Source organism: Eublepharis macularius, chromosome 4, assembly GCF_028583425.1.
Source record: "Eublepharis macularius isolate TG4126 chromosome 4, MPM_Emac_v1.0, whole genome shotgun sequence".
In the NCBI taxonomy this organism is placed as follows: Eukaryota; Metazoa; Chordata; class Lepidosauria; order Squamata; family Eublepharidae; genus Eublepharis; species Eublepharis macularius.
The window spans coordinates 60,201,080-60,219,335 of NC_072793.1; the positions used below are offsets into that span (position 1 = coordinate 60,201,080).

The 18,256-nt window shown below is 42.8% G+C and overlaps 1 protein-coding gene across 1 annotated transcript in view; it reads right to left on the reverse strand.

Moving 5' to 3' along the window:
* Positions 1 to 2,562: 2,562 nt before the first annotated feature.
* AFAP1L1 (actin filament associated protein 1 like 1) overlaps positions 2,563 to 18,256 on the reverse strand; it is an 89,305-nt gene continuing 73,611 nt past the window's right edge. The window contains exons 9-19 of the mRNA XM_054978428.1: positions 15,024 to 15,119; positions 14,490 to 14,583; positions 13,933 to 14,085; positions 12,760 to 12,971; positions 11,845 to 11,990; positions 10,165 to 10,243; positions 9,794 to 9,905; positions 8,068 to 8,232; positions 6,888 to 7,066; positions 6,422 to 6,550; positions 2,563 to 4,082 (exon numbers count right to left, since the gene is read on the reverse strand). Of these exons, the coding sequence (XP_054834403.1) occupies positions 4,059 to 4,082; positions 6,422 to 6,550; positions 6,888 to 7,066; positions 8,068 to 8,232; positions 9,794 to 9,905; positions 10,165 to 10,243; positions 11,845 to 11,990; positions 12,760 to 12,971; positions 13,933 to 14,085; positions 14,490 to 14,583; positions 15,024 to 15,119 (1,389 nt within the window). The 3' untranslated portion in view covers positions 2,563 to 4,058. The remainder of the gene's footprint in view (positions 4,083 to 6,421; positions 6,551 to 6,887; positions 7,067 to 8,067; positions 8,233 to 9,793; positions 9,906 to 10,164; positions 10,244 to 11,844; positions 11,991 to 12,759; positions 12,972 to 13,932; positions 14,086 to 14,489; positions 14,584 to 15,023; positions 15,120 to 18,256) is intronic.

Below are 18,256 nucleotides of genomic sequence, written 5' to 3' on the forward strand. Positions count from 1 at the left end.
AGAAATCCAACAGGTGTAGCGTGCATTTGCAACGTGGACCACTCTCCTACTTGTTACCCAGCCTTGCCTTTCAGCGATCGAAGGCTTGGCTGCCTCTTCAGAAATAGGGAAAGTATTGCCTACAACTCGGCCAAAGCAACCCCCGTCCTCAAGTTATCCTTCTTTAAGGCCAATTGAATAGCTACGTCCTTCAAAGTACAGGCAGCAAGCCTGTGTACTCTTAGCGGAACATGTTTCCGAAGGAGAGTTCATCAGATCAGGTTGTTTAATGATAACACCAGAAGTACCTTTTAGAAACGATACTTCCACAGAAAAGAAGACTTACCACCACAAGCACCAAAATAAATTGTTAAAATTAGATTACTACCAAACCTCCACATAAAATCCCCACACAAACTTTATCTGGGACATATTTTTGGGAGTTATTTCAACGAGAAAATCTACGCTTCAACCGTGGATTGCAGTCCTAATCTAGCTATTCCCCCCCCCCCCCTTTCCACGTTTCCTGGAAATCCGCCTCCCCTCCCCAATGGGTTTAGGATGGGTACAACTGGATTGGGTAGTTGCATTTTTGTATTTTAACATAGTTGTTGTATTTCAGAACAGCACCTTCACAAATTAAAACAAAACTGGAACTAAAAATGTACCCATCTGTACATCTGTGTAGGAAAGCAGTGGTAGAGGTGTCATTCCCAGGTAACTACCTCCTTTCAAAACAATGCTTGTCCAAATGAACAGCTCTTACACTGCAATAAACTGTTATGTCAGTACAGCTGCCACCACAAGACTTGACTTGCCTCTCTTAGGATGCTACTCTAACTACTTCTAGCCAAACTACTATGGACAAGAGATCATCCACAGATTTAAAAATTTTAAGAGCTGCTGTAGGACAGCAGTTAAGTGGTTGGGCTGCAAAAAAAGCATTCTGCTGGTTTGACTCCCACTACTACCATGAGCTCAGCAGGTGGCCTTGGATAAGCCACTTTGCTCAGCCCCAGCTTCCCAGCTGTATTGTGGGGATAATAACAACACTGACTCTGTTCACCGCTCTGAGTGGGGCACTAATATGTCTAGAAAAGTGATCTATAAGCATTTTAAGTGGGAGGATGCAGAATGTGTATTCACAGTGGTGGGTCTTTACAAATGAAATCAGATGAGCTTCCTGAAAACAAGAAAATGATTCAGTTCTGTGGCTGTGCTGTAAGGGAGGCAGCTGCTACTGTCTCTTGGGGAGCTAAGTTTTGTGAATGGTGGCCATATGGCTGGAAGTGACTAGTATTGATTCCTCCTGAGCCGACTGCCCGGGTGCGAAGTGAGCTCCAGAGACACTGGTGATGCCACTGGGGCTAGTTGTATTCCAGCTGTTGACACCGTTGATCTGGGAGGCTTGTCGTTTCTCAAACTTCTTCCCGTGCCACCCTGCACAGGGCAGCAGCATTTCCACTGCACTTGTGCAGGGGAAGAAGCCCCACACCCAAACCCTGGTAATATCTGGCTGCTGAGTGTAAGCTTGGAAAGGGGCATTTTTTCACATCAACACTTTCTGAAGGAAGGACACTAGGAAGAGGCACTGAAACATCTGTCCACCAGCAGTGTGTTTTGCAAATCCATTGTAGTTTTCATTAATGTTACCTTGATGCCATATATTGCGGTGATTTAAAAAAAGGATCTTCCGAAAACTACAAACAGATAACGAAGCCGGTAGAACTTCAATGCTGGTCTCAAAGATTGTGTGTTTTTGGACTCAACTTCTATACTCATGAGACTGTGCCCCACTTCCACCCAAAGAGGTGCTATTTTTAAAATAGCAAACCTGGCAATTTATCCCTCCTTAACCATTTCAGTGACACATGAACAGCTTTGTGTGCCACTGCTCTGCTGCTTATAGGTACTGAAAGCTGGTCCTGGCCCATTAACATCAGTTTATGTTGTTTGCCAGTACAATAGCCCAGGTGGAGATGCTGCTACAAATTATCACACTGACAAGCACAGCACTCCACATCTCTAACCTACTTGTTTGACAGCGTAACAGCTTGTAGCACCGTGTCACACAGCACCCTAAAACTCCGATGCCAAACTCATTAACTTGGAACTAGCTCTACTACAATCTGTCAAATTTGTTGAACAAAATATATTGAAGATCTAGGGCTTAGTCGGCTTACAGATAAGCAACTTGTTTTTGTCACCTCTAGCTATATATAATGTTTATCCTCCTGAAAGCCAGAGACAATCACAATTCTGTCCTAAACTTGAGCCATTTTGAATTTACTAATTTTGGATAATGCACTTCTTACAGTTTGAGTTCAAATTATTAATCCCACTTTTCCGTAACATAAAAGCAATAATATCTGAACCCACATAGTTAAAATTACAGTCAGTGATCCAGTTGATGATGCGCCCCTCCACCTTTCAGGAAGGACTTTGATTAAGTGTGCATACATGTCCAAGTGCGTGCAAACATAACTGACTTCAGGAGATGCATTTACAACTCCACATTGCCAAAAGACATGAAAGGATGCACAAAACTCTGTACAAAGTTCATGTTTTATTGGGGGTAGCCAAAGGAGAGGATCCAGATTGTAAAGTGCAGACAATTCTTAAATAGCAAAATGTATGCCACAATATGAATCCAGAAAGAGACAAGCATCCCACCCACCTCCCCCTATAACAAAAAGTAGGTCACTACAGCTTCTGGTTTGTTGGAATGACACAGCAGAAGGCTGACTGCTTTGGCCTTCTTTCCAGGCCTCTCTCAGGTTTTAGTTCTTTTCACATTCCATGGATTCAGCAAGCCTGAAACTGATCAGAGGCGCTGGACTCTACATTACAAAAATCTGTTTCCTAACCCTCTCTTCCATCAGAGAGAATTTTGTTTTTTAAAAAGTGGCAGCATAGTATTTTTAAGTGAGTGCACATATTGTCTTCGGGCAGCTGCTTTGTAGAGGAGAAAGCCTTCGGCAGTACTTCAGTTGACCAGAGAGAGCGCTCTTTTTAAAAACAGTTCTGGTGCTGGAAAACATTTTACAGAAATGGGTTCTTTCGAGATATCAATTCATTTGTTCTCCCTCTTCTCTCATGTATTCCAAGTCTGCTGTGCAGCTATGAAGAGGTGGGCAAATGGACCATTACAGCAGCTAGGCAGAAAAACATTTAGACTGTCCTCAAAGAAAAAAAAATACTTCATGACCTTCGGTTTATATTGATCTTACTTAAACACATTAATTATAAACCTCACAAGGCAGCTTGAGTGCTACTATGAAAGCTGACAAGAGTACTCCTACTACAGGTCAGTACTGGCCCACCTGAGCTTTAAAACCTGACTCAGTGTTGTCAAAGGCTTCTTCCTGTTGGGCACTTGCTGTGTCACTGTCTCTGGTCTGTCGACAGTCTTGCTTTGCTCTAGCTGCCCTGATCTAGTTTGGCAGGAAGCAGGACAGCGAAACAGGCTCAGTGGCTGTAAATAGCATCCTCTGAGAGGACTGATTGCAAGGCACTTCTGTGTCATGCCTCATTTCCTTGAGATGAAAAATGCTCTCCTGGGTTCAAATGTGAGAGGAATTGCAGTGAGAAAGTTAAAGGGACTTGCCCAAGGTCTATGGCCGAATTGACTGAATGAGGACTCCGAACAATCTCATCATATCTCCCCACCAGGCCAAAACAGCCACATTGCTGTTGCTTTATTACCAAGAACAGAATGCATCCATCCAGATAGCTGGCATGCCAGACCTATTTGAAGTGCTCCTTCTTGGCCATTCAAAGAGGAGTATTTTGAGAACACACATTTTTTTTAAAAAGATCCTTGAAAGGATTCCCTTTCCCACCCTGCCTCCCAAACTGCCCCCCCCATTACCCACACCAGTTCTCAAAAGCCCATCTTGTTAATCCTTGTTTCCACTGGAGGGTGGGTGAGCTTCCCTACTGAAGAACCAAGTTCCCCAGCAGCCTTTTTGTAGTCTCCGTGAGGGATGAAAGGCCCTGGAACTGCTTTAGCCTTTCTCAAATGTGTCCCAATGCTTGAAAGGAGGTTTCCTTGGTGATGCAGGCTCAGTGACCCTTATTTATGTTTTCTTCATTTCCCATTCCTTCAAAGAGGGGGAGAGAAAACATGTCAGGAAGGCACTGAACCTTGAACCAGAAATAGGTTTCTTGAGTCTCAAGGAAGCTTTATAGAAGGGCAGGGGGGGGGCGGGGGGGAGTTTGGATGGTGTTTTGCAATGTCTCAGTTTTCACAGGGGATTCTCCTTTTTTATTTCTCCATTTTTGCCAAGGGCATCACTTCCAACATTATGTATGTTCAAATGCATCACTTCCAACATTATGTATGTTCAAATGCATGCTCTAAGGAATCCTGACCTGATCTGCACTGTGGATGTCACAACTGCTAGGAAAAAAATGCTTATGACAGAAACTGTAAATTCAATATGGCTCCAGTCCAGAGTGGGATCTTGAACTCCTAAGGCTTACTCTTTCTTAACTATTACTCATTGGTCCACCCTGGGCAAACTTAATCCTTTTTTGACAAAGGACAACTAGTTTGGGCCAGATCCTCATTGTCATGGAAATTCAACAGCCATTAATAGGGTGGAATGATCATTTTGTGAATTCTCTGATTGGTAACAGTAGCCTCTGACATCAGAGATGGCACTTTACATGGGATTGGTTAGATCCACTGGTCAGTCTTACAGAGGAGGTTGGCTTAAGTCAGATTCTATGGTCAATAAACATTTGGACACTCTGGGCCTTGTCTTTGTCCTCGTTTTGGAACAGTATAACTTCTGGAGAACCCAAGAATGGTGGGCAGTGGTTAAGGTCTCCTCCACAATCTTGGTAGCACAAGGATCTCTATACATGCTCTGAAGAACCTGCTACAACCTAGTAAAGTGTACTTACTTAGACCAATTTATTGTTTTTATTTGAAAGACCATGTGCTCTTCCTTGTTTCTTATTTTGTCCCTTCCCCCCAGTTTTGAATCCAACCACCACCCTTTTCTATAATAAACATTTTTAATAAATACATTTTTTAAATTCTTTGGCTTCCTTTAATATAACATATTTCCCTGGGATATATTTCTGAACCTCTTCCCTTCATGCCAGATCGCACAGGTGCTATATAGTGGCTATCAGGTATTTCCCAGGGGTTCCACCCTCTCACTTCATTATTGTTCTAGTGCTGGAACGGACCTTCTCAGTTGGTTAGTCTAGATGTTCTCAGAAGACACCTGAGTGGTGACAGATGATTACAAGGGTGATTTCCAGGGAACCCTTGGTCTAAGGGAATTTCCCAGGAAGGAAAGTCACCTTTTCCCCCTTCGTTCCCTAACAGTGCTACATTGCCCTACAAAAAAATAGCAGGCAGCTACTGAGAGAGCAAATCTCTAAACAGCTGTCTGCTCCTAGGAACATGTGTGTCCAGAGTTCATTAGGAAACTATTTTACGGGTTCTATCATCTGAATTTTACAAGTTATGAATTATATATTGCGCTGGACCTACTTATAAGCATAAACCAAGCACTCAGTGATTAAAAAGCATTCTTTATATCACTTGTGAAAGAATTAGTAATAAAACACTTGTTGCAACACTAAAAATTAAGCAATCAAAGTTACTCCTTTCCTGTTGCCCAATTTGTTTAACTCTTCAAGCTATAATGGCCTCTGTCCTGATACATTAGCTATCCTTTTTTAGTTACTTGGATTATGGTTTTCCAGTTGGCAACACAAATTTGTTCATTATGCCAAAAATTGTTATTGCCCACTAATGGCTGAGCTCTGAACTATAAATCTATATATAAAAGGGCTAAGAAAAGGCAAGAAGGCACCAACATGTTGGGGCAAATCCATTATTTTAAAGCAAGACTATTTCAAATTAAGACCAGCTGAGAGTTCAACTTCAGTGGCTCCCAATGATTGATGAATTCCCCATGATCCCTTACACTGTGGCTTTGCTACTTCAGCAAGAATGCCCCCCTGAATAATTCTGTTTTTGCACATTTTGCAAATGTGGAGCACAAATGTGTAGGCACAAAGGCTCCCACTTCCTTCCTTCCCAGTGAGTTTTATCCACCTCAATGGAGTAGCAGGTGCTTCAGGAAACACCACAAAATGTGAGAAACAGGAGAGAAATTGTAGAATACACACTTTGAATGCAGACGGTCCAAGGTTCAATCTCCATCAGCTCTAGCTAAAAGGATCTCCAACAGTGTCTGGAAAGACCTTGCTCTGCCTGAGACCCTGGAACGCTGCTGCTAGTCAGAGTAGCTAATACTGAGCAACAGAACTGTGAACTAATTCGACATTAAGCAGGTTCCTGTGTCTCGTAGATGTATCTTGTGTACAAGATGCTAATGAAATAATTTGACTTCTGCCAGCTAGACTAACACAGGGGCACTGAAGATTTGGAGACACAGGCATGGCTGGTGTGTACCTTGGCCTTCTGCAGCACATTCCCCTTGTTGGCAGGGAGGAGGGAAGGACTTCGTTTCCTCATTTCTGCTGCACAATTAACTGGCACCAAATGATCTGGGTGGTTTCCATTTGGCTGGGTTATAGTCTCCTATAAAGAAAAAAAGAGGATTAAAAAAAATGTTTAGAGACATGGAAACCAGATGATAAACACCTACTAGTTTATAGTGTTTGTTGTCATTAACGAGGCTTTGTGAGAGAAAACAGGAATGGAAAACCTTGCATGAACTGCATTTTCCTGGGTCCCGGTACAAGATTAATGATGCTAGGTTTGGAAATAGGGAAGGGTCTGCAACACCTGTGAACCATAACACCATGGTTCCTCAAGGAAGACTGTCTTATCCTGTACCTTTCCCTCAGAGAGCAAAGTATCATATATACTTAAGTTCAGAGTTCAGGCCTATAAGCAGCACCAACTTTCCCCTTACTTTGCTTTCAGTTTTGGTGGTAACAGTCAGCCCCAGAGCTGGCCCTCCTGCCAGTGACTGCTTCAGCCTGTCTTTCACCTCCGTCAGCTTGAGTTCCAAGTCAACACGCCGTGCTTCATTCGCTTTGCACTGTTCCTCCAGGGCAGCAACACGATGCTCCAGCTCTTTCAGGTCTTTCCCTGAAAGAGAATATACGGAGCAGAATCAACCAGTGCCTACCATTTGGCCCTAGACAAAAATCAAAGCCGAGGAGCTCAGAAGATGAGTGAGTGTTTGCAACAGTAAAGGCAAATGGAGGTGACTTTTCTCCTCTCACTAGTGGGAGAGCTGGGAATTAGGAGCTTTAGGCCTCTATCTAGCACAAGGTGAACTGCATTAAGCTTATATTTTTTGCTTGTGACCTGGGACAGGATGGAAGCCAGCCAGTGTAGTGGTTAAGAGTGTTGTATGAAGATCTGGGAGACCCAGGTTCAAATCCCTGCTCTCCATGAAATATACTAGGTGATCTTGGGCCACTAGTGCCTAACCTACATCACAGGGTTGTGTGGAGAAAATGGAGGCAGGGAGGAACTTCCTGGAGAGTCTTGAAGGAAGAGTAAGGTAAAAAAATGTACTAAAATAAAAGTTAATAAAAAGGCTGAATAGACATATTTCCCCCCCAGCTTTCACAAACATATCCATGCATTATTCATAGAAGAAATTCTTATTCCAGTAGATGGTGCTATTGCACTTTCCTTGGCCCACCTCAAAGGAAAAATGAAATTATTTCTGTGACCAATTTGAAGCAATGCTGACTTGGCAGTACTGAGCAGAAATAAATGGATTTTTGTAGGTAGCATATATCCAGCACAAAGCAGTAAGTGCTGAGCCAAGAAGTAAGATACAAAGTCAGACAGCAGCTCTGTTAATACTTGGAGAGGATCAACATCAAGCCAAAACTGCCACATAACTTGTTGGAGTTTTTCAGCAGTTTCATCATGAACAACATAGCCCTCCTTCTGATCCTAATGACTAGGAAAAAAGGAGGGATGCTTCAGCAGAGGTCACTGAAGGGTTCAGCGCCAAATTGGAATGTGTGCTGCTGTGATCAGAATGAGAGGTATCTGAGCAGAATAGTGGGGTGGTAAAGGATTGATGGCCTCGGAAGAAGGGGTTTCCCTCTCAGTCAGCAAAGTCACACCTGTGCTATTCTTCATGGCCTCTCGGAGCTCTCGCTTTTCCTTGCGCAGCGTCACCAGGTCACTCCGGATGGAGGCCTTCTCCTTCTCTAGTTTGTCCTTCTCTGTCAGGAACCTCCTGGCATCTTCCTCAGCCCTGTTTTTGCCATACCTGTACTGATTGGCATCTTCAGGCACACACAAGAGAGAGAGAGAGAGAGAGAGAGAGAGAGAGAGAGAGAGAGAGAGAGAGAGAGAGAGAGAGAGAGAGAGAGAGAGAGAGAAGGCACAGTCAGTATTAGGCACTTGAACTCTTACCTTGCCAACAGAAATTTTTTTTAAAGGCGTGCTCAGTTTTTTACAGATCAACCTTGAATAAATATAATAATAAATTAAATTATAAAACGAATTAAACCTGCTTAAGACCTAACCCACCTAACACTTCCAGCATGGACCTCATACTGTTGCACAAAGGACTTTTATTATTGCTGATTGCGCATCTTTTTTGGTGGCAAAGGAAAAGGGGCTTGTGGGAGCAACTATACATTCAGTTATGAATTGGGTCTGCTAGACATCTAGCAACACTTGGTATCCTGGTAAAATTGATTTAAATTGCACAAACACAGTGATTAGATTCAAAGTCAGTCGGTATTTGCATTTGTGTGTGTGTATGTATATAAATGGATAGTAGTGTTTTTGTACAGCACATTTAGAAGAGTTTAAATCAACATGGATTCTGGCCAGTGTTCCTGAAGCATCATGGCTGTACTGGATCATCCAGAAACTAAATAAAAAAGATACTTGGGGCATCTTGAAGGAGAACACAGAAAAAAAAGGAAACAGACACTGCATTTCTATCCATATTTATTTAGAAGTGATAACTTCATCTGGGTCAAGGCTGTGGTTCAGAGGGAAAGCATCTGCTTTGTATGCAGGTTCAATCACCAGCATTTTCCAGTTAAAAAGATCAGATAGGTGGTCGTGTAAAAAGATTTCTGCCTGAGACCGTGGAGAGCTATTGCCATTTAGAGTAGGCCATACCGATCTTATAGACCAATAGTCTGACTCAGTATACGGCAGCTTCATTTATTTATCTTGGGTATTTATATACCACACTTTTATCCCTGCACAGCCAGGACACAAAGCAGGTAACAATAATAAAATACAAAAAAAATCTAGTAAAAAATAAAAACAGATTAAGATGTGTGTTTCATGTCCCCAGGTGGGATGCACTACACTTCCAAGTAAGTATGATTAGGGAATGGGCTTTAACTGGATACCTCATTTGCTGTTAAACATTTTCTCTTTTTGTTAAGGAAGTGGAAACAGGAAAATTATAGAGGCTTTCTTATCCACAGCTCTATTGTTAAGGTAGGCAGATTGAGCAAACTGTGCTCCAGTCCTTCTGTCCCCACAACATGCCTAAACCTCAGCGAGGAAGGAAAAGCCTTCAGGGAGAATGGGTAGCGTCACAGTCTTTCCCTTGCCCTATAAATCTGTAGTATCACAGGCGGAAGGCTCCATCCTTTCGGAAGGAGAAGACAAACAAGCAGATACTAGAACACATTCAGTGAGCGGAACCCAAGAGCAAAGAATGAGTTTCACACTGCCTTAAGGAGCCGGAAATGGTTCTTCATAAAAGGCAACTCCAAGACCTGCTCCCTCTCACATCAAGCTACTTGATAAGGGAGCCCCCTGCCCCCCGCCCCCCGCAAAAGCATCCAACAGTGAGACCTCTGCCAAACCTACTTGATGCGTGACGCTTGACTTTGACTTGTGGATCCACACGGCGTGATTTCTCACTGCAGGAGGAGCCATGGCGCTTCACCTGGGAGCCTGATGTCCATCCTGACTTTTCCAACTACATATAGGAAAGAGACAAACATCTAGAAACTGTCATTTCAGAGAACCGCACGATGGAGGTTATTGGTGGGTGAAAGCAGAGACTCGTTTCTTTCTGGGAGGCACAGCTGTTTGAGAAACAGCTATTTCAGGTGCCTCTGCTTGGGAAAGGCTCCCTACTTGCCAAGCATTTGAGAGTAGCGTACAGCCACATGCAACCAGGGTACAGTCAGGGAAAGAAGAAAAATAGGAAACAGGCCTTTCGGTCTTTTTTATACCTCCACTTTCTCATATGGGACTTCATCATATAACACTCGGGAAGCATCTGTTTGATTCTCAAGGGAGGAACTGGCCCACCTGAAGAGGCAGAGAAAGAAATATATATATTAAAAAATCCTTGCTACACTGTCTGCCAACGATCATCTTTTAGAAATAGTCCATAAGCAAGAATGACTAAGCTCTTCTCTGCACTAACAAACTGACTCTCTCTCTATATATACACACACATTTCTTATGAAAGCTGTCTTATACCAAGCCAGACTACTAGTTTATCTTGCTCAGTATCACACTGATTTGCAGCAGTTCTCCAGGGTCGCAGACAGAGAAAGGTTTTTCCTGATATCTGTTACTGAGATGTCAGGGATTACCTTTTGCACGCAGAGCCTGTGTTCTATCTCTGAGTCATAGCACCTCCTGCATCTGCTTTGCTTGTTGATAGAAGTTGTTCCATCACACAAATCTTCTGCACAAGTTCAATGTTTTATGTAACACAGTAGAGAATACAGACTTAGGGGAAACTTCAGGCACAGATATATTGGGCCTAACAGTATGCTAAGCCATAAACCTGTATTTTGACTCTTGGAGACACTTTATAAATGACATCTGAAAAACATGCATGCATATTGCACTCATCAGGAAGTTATGATAGACCGACACTCCTTGTTTAAATGTACACTGTGTAGCACATCTGAATCTGCTGCTGTATAATGTGTGAACTAGCCATAAAAGCACTTAATGAGGAATTTTAAATCATTATTCTAAACTCACTAATTTGGATTAAGCTCTCCACTTCACACTTGCAAAGAAACAGTGAAAAGGGCTACCTTATGCAATGGTCACAGTTATATAAACAAAAGGTCATTTAGAGCACAATCCTAAACAGAATTAGCACCCTCAAATTCCACTGACTTCAATCGACTTTAGAAGAGTGTAACCCTGTTTAGGATTGCACTGTAAACCTGTTAAGAGGCACACAGAAGAAATGTACATACAACATATCTGTTTACAAGGCCAAAATACCTGTTTGTGAGTCAGCCTCATCTCCTCCTATGCACACTTGCTAAAGTACCGATGCATAAACATGTTTGCTTTGTACCTATGATTGGGAACATCTGCTTACATTTGTGGGAAGGCAGCCTATGCATTATTCATGCCCTACAGACGACATATCTGAGGGCACAGCCAGTGTGTGTCTAGAGGGAAAGCAAGACCAATGAGCTGGCCCTCCCTTCTCCTATGCACACATTCAGAGGCAAATGCATATAGGAGTGGGAGGGGCCACCACACTTGTTCCCACTCTCTCTCCCTACATGTGTTGGCCCTGTTCATAGAGATGTCAGGCTCTGCATCCCAGAACATATAGCACCCCACCACATTTACACCCATTCTATACGTCACAAGTCATGAATGCAGCTTCCTTGCCTCGGCCTGACGTGCTCCCATTCATCACATCGTTATTTATGGCCTACTCTGTTCCACCTTTGAATCTAGCAGGTTGTCACATTAATTCTATTATGTTATAGAGGCACAGTAAATCCATCCTGGTGGATTTGCTGCTGGCCTAGATGATCATAACAGAAATTCATAACAGATGAGAGGCTCATTCAGAGGCAAGAGCAGCACCAGACAGGTGTTTTTTCCCAACTAAATCACAGAATGCTAGGAGAAGGGGCCCTTACAGGTAAGAGTGTCTCACTGCATTGATTATGTTGGCTATTTTCTCCACATCCACATAGTCGTAATGCAAGGCCTCTGGAGTTGTCTGGGAACCAGTTTCAACAAGGAGGAGCCCAAGCCAGCGTCCCAGATCTTCATAACTGCTGGCCTGCAGAATTAAAACATACTGTATTTACTCAAATGCAAGACTAGGTTTATTTCCAGGTATGCCATTAAGTGACCATCTTACATTCACATACAAGTTAAAGTTATGTCCAGTAATAATTTTTTTGTACATAACTTTGGAAGGGGGAAATTACATTTAGGGTCATCTTTCTTTCAAATAAAAATAGTAGTTAAAAGTGAAAGGAAATGCCTCTTTATCTGGGGAACAAGACAGAAAACTCCCAACCATCAGGTAAACAGTACTCGCGGACATTCTTAACAGCTGTCATTGTTTCTTATTACCAAACTTCCTCTCTCCCAAATCTGCAACTATACCATTCAACCACAGAAATATCCAAGGCCTCCTCTATGTGAGACTCAGCTATGCAAGGGAAGCTTCTTTAAACAAGCAAGTAATGGGTTACAGTGTGAAAGCATACAGAGAGTCCATATTTACACTGAGCCGTTCCCTTCAGATCAAGGCAAGTTTCCCCACAAAAAGAGTATTTGGCCAGGACCAAGGGCTGAGCTGCATGACCCTGAAAGTAGGCTGTCACTTCACCCTGCATGGCTGGATTTGCTACCCCATTACAGGAACAGAAAGAAAGGCTCATCAGAGTTCTTCTCGCATCCAAGGCACTGCTATTTAGCTGTGAGTTTTGTACAATGTTGTCCAGGTTCTGTGACTTCTTGGCTTGTGCATGGGTTGCCTATTCAAGCTTGCAAAGGGACTTTTATTATTCAGAGCCACTAAGAGCAAAAGCCACACTCACCTCCAGGGCAGAAACTTCTTGCCCACTGCGAAGGATGCGGAAAGCAAAGGGATGCTTGGGGCCCAGTCCTGGTGCTACCTCACAACCCCGTAGGACAATGACATTCACATGTGTTCTTAAGTCAGTGCGATCCTTGTGGAAATAAAGCATGTTGCCTTTTAAACGGCACCAGCGTTCTTTCCAGCACTGGTTAACCAGAACATTCAAGTAACCTGCCAGGGGGGAAAAAGACATCTAAGCAACCAACAGCCAGAGATAAAAGCCAAAAGTGTAAGGGTGTCTTCTAAGAAACTAAGAAGTGTTGAGCTTAAGTATTATAGATCTGATAGCAGGAGAGTAGATCCTGGAGCCAAAAATCACTTGTAATCATAAAATATTTTCCTGAACAAGTAGCAGTCAGGTCACTTAGCCCATCTTTCCCCCCAAATACAGATTATAAAAAGCACTACTTCACCTTTAGCAGAAGTTAGCTGCTTCATAGAATTAAGAGACAAAAGACAGTAGTTCCATCTGACACCTAGAATGCATAGATGCTAGCAGCAGAAAAAGCCCACTCACCGCACAGCTCAGCTATAATTCATGCTTGTATTGACAAACTTTTGTCTTATGGTAAAATGAGTGAAATTTGGAAGGGTGCAAGACTAAGTTTTGGAGTTAAAAGAAAAGTGCTTCCATACATAGCGTTAACACAGAAGAGATGCTGGATAACTGAAAACAGATCTTGTCAATATTTTAAAAGTTCCCTGGTGAGAGGGGACTTAATCCTTAAACACACATACACAGAGAGCATGGTTTTGCCCATTAAAAGCACTCTCCCCACTGCCATTAAATACAGAAGGGAGAAAATATGGACAAAACAGCCTGTCTTTTCCCCCCTTCCAAAGCTAATAGCAGTAGAGAGAGGAAGGTTTTGATACTCAGAACTACGTGAGGGTGGAAGGATTAAACCCCTTCTCTGAATAAGAGTTCTATGAGATTGCACTTTAGCTTTAAAAAAATGCTGGGATGATCTGATCATGGATCTTTGAATGTCTCGTCTAGTTTAACCTTTAGCTTTAGATCTCATATTGGCTTGTAGTGCAAAAGAAGGGTAGGTCAAACAAGTCCTGTGGGCACAGAAGTGAATAATTAATAGTTTCCATCTCTACTTCCCTCTCAGGCCCCAATACAAACCACAGCATGGGATGTCCTCCTCTGTAGAGGATGTTTGGGTATCCTCAGGGGATGGCTTCTTCTTGGAAAAGCTAATTATCCTGGTGATTTTTCTTCCAGCTGCTCGACTTACAGAGCCCTTTAATTCGGCTAAGCCACTCTTCTTGCCTTTCCCTAGGAGTAGAATGCAAAAAGCTGAAAATCAGCATGCCAAAATGGCTCCAACTCAAAAAGAATGAGAGGCCCATTTAGGTTACCTCCATAATATGCAAGAAGTTTCAAATGCCAGAACATGATTAAGGGTGGGGAGGAGAGGCCTGGGATGTGGCCTGCAAGATTCACCATAGCGCTATCAAAGAAGAGTTTATTTAAAGCCAGTTGCAATCTGGAGTAGATTCAGAAACAGGGTGCCTTGGATCTTTATGGTCTGCCCATTAAAACACTAGTCCTTTATAATGCTGCCCTTTATAACTCTTGTCGCCCCCCAAAAAAGCACAGAACAACAGGCTAGCCAATTCAGGTGCAGTGCTGATACTGGTACTGCCTCAACCAAAGCAGCACCTGGCTGCTAGACTCACCCTGCTCATGGGCTTCCCTCCGAGCCATGGAAGAGCTGTTCTCTGTGGTTGCTACACTGTCAGAGTCAGACGTTTGCTTCTCCTGAGATGACCTCTGCAGAGGAGAGAAGATCACAAACCTAGTAGCTTCCTGCTATTATTTTTCTTCTACTACTCTCTCTCCAACCTAAAAGCTTATATTTTTAATTGTGTTCTGTATCCCTGAAGTTAACAACCTGTGTCAATATCCAACACCCAAGAACTCCTTACTTCAAGAAGGAACTTTAAACAGATGCCAGGAGCCGACCTGCCATGGGGATGCAGTATCTTGTTTCTCAATGTCTGATTTGGTCCCAAAGACTCTTGATCTTGTGCTATCATTCCCCCCATAAAAGCCCCTAGGTGCTGAAAAGTAAGGGGTCTCCTCTAATAACTTCCTTCCCATTATGAGTTCATAGACGGTAGTCAAAATGTGGCTCTAGTGCGAGTATCATGCCCCACTGCCCACATCCCTAATAGCAGCATCAGTAAGAGAAAGGGAAACAAATAGATTACCTTGTCATGGTCCGCCTTGCATGTGAGTACAGGAGACGTAGGGATTTCTGTTCCATTTAGTCCACCTCCATTAGAATTGCTGACTTCTTTTATCACCTGTGGGATTACAGTACTGAATCTGAGAGAAGTGGAAACACCAGTACTGCTTAGTTATGGCCAAGGGCTTTACAACATCCTGCAATAACTTATTGGGAAGGAATATCTTGTTAACACTTTTGTTGCCTTCTAGAAGGGGTGAAACAACAGATTTTTCTCTTGTAAGAGTCTCTGTGGAGGACTTCATATCACTCAAAATCAGGGAGAGATAACTGGCAACTAAAGGATCCGATCCGGCTCCCAAAACTATTGTAAAATGCTTGTCCAAAGTTTGCCTTGTGTATTTTGGGGTGGGAGGGACTAGTTTCTAGCTTAATTTTAAATGGCTGAGAATCTACATGTTATGCTTACTGATGACCAAGTATGTACTCTGTAACTGTGATGCCCTTCCTCTTAAGTTGGTGCCAACGTTCTGGAGCTGGAGTACTAATCAGAAGATAAATTTGTATGTATGACAGAGTACCTACTCTTCCAGTCTCTGAACCACTGTATGAAGAACTGTGGCTCCCTCTAAGTATAGGAGTTAGATATCCTTGGCTAAAATAAAGCCAAATGGCCTATTTTGTCCTATTTTAACAAACTGGCCATTAGAAATCACAGAGGCCCACTAGAATCTAGTGAGATAGCCATGCTAGCTAGTCTGTTGTCTGGATGGCAAAGTTTTTTGCTCCCCTGATGTTCAACCTCTGTAGTATTTTAGCCAAGGCTGACAGAGCGTTTGTGAAGCAATTCTACACAGGACATGAAGAACTGAACGGCAGCCTTGCCTTCATTTTTTCCCAACATACTCATTTCCCGGCACTGCCAGTCTATCTATGTTGTCTTCAGGCCTCAGAACAGGCCTAGTTGAATTACAGATCCCAGCTCATATATTTTATTTCAAAACACAGTTTATCAGCAAAGTTAGCTATCACAATACACTGTCTACTAGATTCACGCCAGTAAGAGTAACATTCTGAAGACAGGAGGACCTGGAGAGCCTCATTCTAAGCCAGGAAAGTGGGAGTTGCTACAGAACAATTATATGCAGCAAGGACAAGAACTAAAAACAGCCAACTAATAACACAGGGAGGAATGGTGATTTTAAAATGCCAGTGTTCTTGACAGCACTCCAGCCAAAAGACACTGGCTCTTCCAAGATAAAAACAAAAATCAGGTCAAAAAGTACTTGGAACATTTTCAACATTTATAGTCAGAATTCCTTCCTGCTAAGCTCTACCAGGGCTATACGTTCCATTATGCTTCTTCCACATCCATCCAATACCATCCAGAATAAATCCAAAGGAAGAGAGCTGTCCTAATTTGAGCTTGAAACGGAGAGCCTTGGAAAATACAAGTCCTGTAACACAGCTTTCATATTTGCCTTGCAGGACTGAAATGGAAGGGCTAATCAGCCAATATCTACAGAGATCGCATAATATCAAATGGTGTCAGTGGCAGACCTGTATCGTGTGAGTGGAAAACACAGCTACCTCAGCACTTCTTTTAGTTGCTCTGGCGACCAGAAATGACACATTACCAAATGCAGCCATTGCAGAGCGGCTATTTCAAGGGGTGAAATAGCACAGGACTCTTTAGTCCTTTTTTTCCTGCTGAAAAACACCCCAATCAAGGCACCCTCACCTCACTGGGGAACGGTATTATTCTCCCAGTTATCTTAAACATGGAGAGGGGATACCACTTTTCAGTGTGAAAACAACATTAAAAGAGTTTCAAATCCCCTCTTCTCCCTACATTCTTTTCCCTTCTGAAATGGCAGTACTAATAGCTGCATCTGAAAACATCTAAAAGAGGGTTTTAATACAGAGCTAAACACTACAGTGCAACGTATCTGAAAAAAATCACCACCATGTGACTTGGAAATGTCCACTATCTTAAGTTTTTTCCCCTTACAAATCCATTAAGCAGTTCTATCAATGGCAATTAGATAACAAGAGCTAAATGAACCTCCATGTTCAGAAAAAGTATACCTCAGAATATCAGTGAATTCTTGAGAAAAAGAAGGAAGGCTTCACGCCTGTACACTTTCCAGATACATCTGGCTAGCCACTGCTGGAAACAGAGTTCTGGACTAGGAGAACTTTTGATCTAACCCAACCAGGGTCTTCTTATGGGTCAACCTGCCTCTATCGTCACCAAATAGAGTTGCCTGTTATTCAAAAGGGATTCTAGGTAAAAGTCATTCTCACTATTGTATCCTTACATTCATCTTAACATATACACTAAACAAGAGTCTCTTACGTACTTAAGAATACATAGTTATCAAGAGACCAAACCCAGGCCGTTTCCAGATGGCTTACCTTCTGCCGCTCCATGCCGCAACGTCGCGGCTCGTCCTGGGGCGAACGCGAAATATTGTGTGAGTTTTGTGTGACGTTGCGTAAAACTCGCGCGAGAAAACGCACTATTTCACGTTTTCCCCGGCACGAGCTGCGACATTGCGGCATGGAGCGGCAGAAGGTAAGCCATCTGGAAACGGCCCCACAGAAGTTCTGCCTCTAACCGGCTAGCAGCATTTATTCTCCTTTCAGGTACACCAACTGTGAGTTTCAGATAACCCATTCTCAACAATAAAGTTTTCACAGAAACCCTGAAATGGAAGCCAACTACAATTTGGACCATATATGAACATTCATATGTATGAGCACCAGGTCACTCCAGAATAAGAGATCATAATTACCAGGGCAGCGCAAGTGAAGTGACCACTCTTCCCTTACCCTAACAGTTCTTTTGAGCCCAACACACAACAATTCCTGCTCAAGAACAGAGACGTCTGCATTCCCCCACTCCAATTCCACAAATGAAGAAAATGCAGATGCTGAAGCTAAAATGAGCACCCTCCATTTCTACTTCATGTTTGAGATGCTCCATGTTGAAATAAATATATAGACAAAAGAGGAGAAAGACAGCAAATCAGGGTATTTTGCTAACTGCCTGTGCTGTGCCACCTATGTTTAAGACAGGCAGCAGTAACCTGCTCTCAAAGGAGAAAGGGTAGGGGGAGACAGCACTAACAAATAATGCTTTAAAATTCCACTTTTCCCAGGCACTACTGCAGGCTGAGTCGGTGACTTCATCCAACATAGCTTCCTACAAAATCTGCTCTACTTTAGAACAAAAGCAGGAAAGAATGGGGG